Source organism: Halyomorpha halys, unplaced genomic scaffold (assembly GCF_000696795.3).
Source record: "Halyomorpha halys isolate HHAL.00 unplaced genomic scaffold, Hhal_1.1 Scaffold689.1, whole genome shotgun sequence".
NCBI lineage: Eukaryota > Metazoa > Arthropoda > Insecta > Hemiptera > Pentatomidae > Halyomorpha > Halyomorpha halys.
The window spans coordinates 40,692-46,513 of NW_027113663.1; the positions used below are offsets into that span (position 1 = coordinate 40,692).

General features: G+C 31.4%; 1 protein-coding gene across 1 annotated transcript in view; it reads right to left on the reverse strand.

The window, feature by feature from the left end:
* The window catches only part of LOC106685390 (glycoprotein 3-alpha-L-fucosyltransferase A), an 88,317-nt gene that overhangs the window by 18,245 nt on the left and 64,250 nt on the right, over positions 1 to 5,822 (reverse strand). Inside the window, exon 2 of the mRNA XM_067051060.1 lies at positions 2,771 to 2,968. Within this exon, the coding sequence (XP_066907161.1) occupies positions 2,771 to 2,968 (198 nt within the window). The remainder of the gene's footprint in view (positions 1 to 2,770; positions 2,969 to 5,822) is intronic.

A 5,822-nucleotide genomic window follows, 5' to 3' on the forward strand; every position in this document is an offset into this window, starting at 1 on the left:
ATAATTATAAATTTAAATAAAGTTATAATTAAGCTATATTTATAATTTTCTGTGAATATAATATCGTTTACTAGAGTATGTACATTTTTTTTTCCTTATTTTTCGCAAAGCGACGAATCGATTGGTATATAATAACCGTGAAAAAACGTGTTCTTTCTGAATACTCACCAAAATCGTTTAATTTTGTTCCTAAGTTTTTTTTTTTACCGGGAGAAATTGAGGATTTAAGTTGTTATAAACCTTACCATGGTGACAGAGAACATTAAAAAAACAGATAGTTTAATTTATATTATTGTAATTAGTTAAATTAAACATATACGTATACTTTATTATTATGGTTTGGGAACATAAATTAATCAAATATATGCGAAGACATTCGTTTTTAACATCTTTTTAGATAAAAATTCGACTTTATGTATATAGGTGATGTGATAAGACGGTTTTTTAATTTCTTAGAAAAATGGTATTTGGTAGTATGAGACGATTCTAAAAACGAATATGAAATGCTCTTTTCTAAAAGAAAAAAATTTGCTGACCTACTTTACCCCAAGCCACGTTATGTTTTTATAATTTTTCGAAAATATAATGTAGCTTAATAGAATCAGTAATGCTTTTTTCTTATTCCTCGGCATGAGACGATGGTGTGTACATGACAGTGAAAAAAAAAAAACACATGCTTTCTGAGCTACAAATCAAACACGCTCAATTTTCTACTTAACTTTTAATTTTTCTACTCCAGAATTTGAGGATTACATTATCTTTAAACCTTCCCTTGGTGAAAGGGAACATTTTGAAAAAACTGCACGTTAATCGGTATACTAATTAAAAAGTATATTCGACCATTTCCTTTCATATATATATATATAGATATGAAATGGAAAATGAGTAATAAACATTAAAAAAATAAGCTTACAAAAATTTTAAAACCAACCCAAGTAGTATTTATTAAATTGTAGAGAAATGTCCATGAAATTGTCTTGGAATATTAAGAAAGAGGGACCTTTTCTCAGAAGAACAGTGAGGGATATGAGAACGTTTGGGAATACCGCTGATGTATCTTAAAAAATAGTTCATTAATCTTTGCCACATCAGCTCTCCATACACTAAACATTCGTAGTGTAATTGGGGAAGAATACTTGAAGGTGACGGGTTCTTCGGGTGAAATGAATCTGGAAATCTTAGGAACTGTTTAAGGATCGAGACAATTTTTAGGGTCATTTGGTAAATATAGCTATTTCATTTTAGGTATTGATCGAAGGTGAAGTAAAATGGTGTTTTGAAAGAGTTCTTTAAATTTTAAGCAGAGCCGCTTGTGTGGAACAACCTGTTTCGTAATGAAAGCTAATAGTATTAGTTCAAGATACAAGTATATAAACAACGTTTTAATTACACTAATACTTAGTTTTTTCATAATAGGGAGGACTATTGATGTTAGTGATATTACAGGAGTTAAAAAGTACTAAAGTACAAGCTAATATTGTACAAATCAGTTTAATTTAAAGTAAAGTTAAATCGACAAGACTAATAGTATTAGTTTGTACTTTATTATGAAACAGCACCCAGAACGGGAATCTAATTGAAAAGGATTATTGATAGCATTTTGTTCAAGAAATGAGGTGAGTTCAAAAAGTCTTATCTTTCCAGAGGCTTTGATAGATACGATAGGATGGAGATGGATATCAAGTCGGAACCTGTGCAGGAACATAGGACATTATTTTTGGGAACTTAATAGGTATTTCATATTACTTATTGTGTTGCACATCGAGTGCATGAAACATGTCATCCTTGTTTCCATTTATATTGAAATGAAATGAAAAAATGAAATGAAATGAAAAAATAACTTTATTCTGGGATATATGTCCCCTAAGAATAATTACAAGGTTCATATAGTGAGATTTTTATCTGGCGAGCGTTTACAAATTTTCAGGTAGTAGAATGAAATTACATTGGTATATTGGCTTTACTACTGTTTATAATGTTAATCAATAACTGCCTATTTATTTGATTACAAAGATGTGGAGGTTTGGTTATTCAATAAATGAAGGAATAGGTGTTGTTTAAAGGAGAGAATGGACGAGGACTGGCGAATGGAGATGGGAAGAGAATTCCAGAGGGAGGTTGCACGTATGACGAAGGATTTGCTAAAGAAGGAGGTTCTATAGGAGGGTATATATAAATCATTCGGATGGGATCTGGTGTTTAATGAGTGGGTGGATGAACGAAGAGTGAGGAGATCTATGATATAGGTAGGTTTTTTGATGTTAAGAACTTGGAATAGAAAAACACCAAGGAGGTATTGCCTTTGGGAGGTTGGATAGAGCCACTTCAACTCAGAATACCAGCGGGAGACTTGAGAGTGCCTAGGGAACCCAAAGATAAATCTTACAAAACAATTCATGAGTCTCTTCAGTCTCAACTCTAGTCCTCCAGATAGCCCTCCGTACACCAAGGATCCGTAGTCGAAGTGGGGGAAGACAAGAGAGGATACTAGGAGCTGACGAGTGTTCTGAGGAATGGAATTACGGAATTTTAGGAATTGTTTGAGTACAGTTATGGATTTGCCTGTGATTTGGGAAATATGGTTATTCCAGGAGAGGTGTTGATCAAAGGTGACACCAAGGTTTTTTATAGTAGGAAAGAAGTGAATCAGTTGGTTGTTAAGGAAAAGTAGAGGACAGTAAGGGAGGGTTTTTATATTGTGGATGTTGTTAGGTTAGTTTGGTTAGACCTAGATAGTTTTCCAAAGTATTTACCCATCATTAACCCTCACCGGCATTGGCTGATCGACGGTAGGTCGCAGAACGAGGGCCTGCTGCTGGGTAGGCGGTTCCGTCGGCGACATGAGGACCTTCTTGGCCGATGGCCAGAGTGCGATGACGGCGAGGACGCCGAGGAGGGGAAGGAGACAGAGGATGGCCCTCCTCGCTGAGACTCGGGGCATGACATAGCCGGAACCTCGGGGCACGCTCTGCAACAGAAAAGCATTATCAAAAAACATGTAATTGTGCAATAAAAAATATAAAATAACTTTTACATTTTATCGATTGGTCGGATTTCCATGTTATTACACATTTATTCCCTCGTGTTAAGCTCATTTTATCGGTTATCTATCCGATACAAGATCTACGGATTAATAAATTTTATATTTCATGATATCATATTTACAATAAATTCTGTATTGCTTCGGGATACACCCCTATACAATTCATATTTCTTTGCTAGTTAATATCATATCTACTATACATTTTGATAAAACATAAACTGAAAAGAAAGAAAACCAAACATATTTTTTAAATGAAATAAAATAGATATCGTGTAGAAATAAAATACAGATAGTTTACAATAAATTACATATCGTTTAAAACAAAATGCAGATCGTTTAGGAAATAAACATAGATAGTTTATAATAAAATACAGATTATTTATTGATGATTTCTTGAGTTATATCTGCGGGTTGTTTTTGTATAATTTTATATTTCCAATATTAGCAGCTTTAAAAAGTCAATGCATGATTGAAAGAAGTTATAACTCAATTTGTATATGTAATCATGTATGGTTTATATATTGAGTTTTTAATGCATCGGAGTTATTTTTGTTTTAAGTGAATTGATGTTAACTATTCAAGTTGCTTACTGAGGCATTGTGGAATTCTTGTAGTTTTTCTTGTTGATTGAGTTTGTGGAAGGTTCGTGTGGGATGGTACATATATGTGCTACGATAGGTCATAGTTCTGCTGTATTGAATATTAATTTATTCCTGAAGAATGATTTTTATTTTCTATTAAGGTATAGAACTATTTTGTACCTTATCCTTTTTGTTCTTTCTAATTTTAAATTAATATAATGGTTGAATATCAGTTTATTTTCTAATGTAACTCGTAATGTATTTTATGGATTTGGCACAAGTGATAGTAGTATCATTTAAAACTATCATCGATTAATATATTAAAAATTATTGTAACAAAAAATTGCATGTTTTATTTAAACTTTTAACTCCTATATGGCAACTCCTAGTTTACGTTCTCGTCCCCTACGAGTTATTCATAGTATTTTATTTGAAATGAAAGTTTTACATATTATAAAATATGACCTTATTAATTTTATTTAAATATAAAGTTAAAAAATAACTGTGAAAAGTATGAGATAACTCATAGCGTTTTATGCTAGAATGTAACAAGCTATTTCGTAGTGGTCAGTTAACGTGTTGCGTTCCACTATTTTGATTTTTGTAGCATAAAATTTCAAAATTTGTCTTGAATTTGATTTTTTGTATTATAGTGTTTACACCAAATTTACCACACTAACAGTTATGTAGATAAATATTTTTTTATTTTAATTATATCTTAGTATTTTCTTTATTAAATCCACTATTGAATATTTAGTCCAGGTTAAAAAAAATATGAGTAGAGACCGAATTTTGATTTTACTAAACATTTTGCAAGCTTTTGTCTGGCACAAACATTAAACATAGTTTCATGTTTTTATTTGCTTCATTGTAAACCTATGACGTCGTATCGTACTGTTATTTTTAGTAATATTCAGATAATCCTTACTAAAGACATCCTTAGTCGTTTTTACTAGGTTAAAATAATTAACCTAAATAAAACATATATTTACTAAAACTATTGCTAGAATAATTCTGAATTCATTGCTTGTCTCAATAATATAGAATTCAGTGCAATATAAACGTATTACAATTATTTAATTTTTTATTTTATTGCAAACATTTTTGTGCTAGTAGAAACTATTAAAATGTGTATATATATTCTTAATTTTCTGAGAAATTTTCAGATGTGCCAATTCAGAATTTAACCGATAATATATGTTATTAATTGGGGATCAATGAACGAAACATAAACACAAAACAATAACGTTTTGTATATTGATATATATTAGTCTCTATAAAGTGAGTACCTTGGCCTTCATTGAATTCAGAGGTATAGCTATCAGTTGAACATGTTCGCTGACGACCTCCTTGGAAAAGGATTACAAAATGTACGTCCTTACCAACTACTGAAACCAACATCCTTCATGGGTTTTTGGTCGTACTGAGAGTACCCTCCCCTTGCTGTATAGAATGTGGTTTTGCAAAATAACTTGACTAGAAACGGACCAAGACTGATAAGATATTAGTATGCCCCGGCAGGTCTCGACGTCTAGTGAGATTACATGAGTGTGTAGAATTGGATAATGAGTGGGATAGAGGGCGAATGTAAAAATAGAGCGTATTTGTGTCATATAAGGCTGCTGCTGTGTTAACACTATTTTCCTCTATTGTTAGGATTCCTGAGCAAGGTTCTGGCGACCGCTAAGTTTATGGTAGTTTTGAGATTTTTACTTTTCAACAGATTCACATTTTTAAAGTTTTTGAATCAAGCAGTCTAAGGTGTTTTTTTTTTGATGAATTTAGAAATTAATTAATTTTATATCTTTTAAGTTATAACGAATTTTGATCTGAGTTTATTGTTCTCTTTTATTTCTAAAGACCTTCCGTTCACAGTATGCTTAGATTCGTAAAGAATGTATTCTGGATTTTCTCTTTAGGAAGTCTGGTGAGTCAATTCATAAAAAATTTTTTTGAGGTTAATAACTTCCAGTTGAATTAAATTTATATTAAATTTTCATATCATGGTACAACGTTCCGGGACCACTGTCCCATATTCATGTACTTTAAACCTACAACAATAATAAAACTATCAGAACAACAATCTTCATCCTTATTTATTTTAATTCACACAATTATATTCACCTCATAATTTCATATAGGAAATCATGTCACACTTTACACTGTTCTCTCTTTTCTACTTTAACTTATTTGTGCAT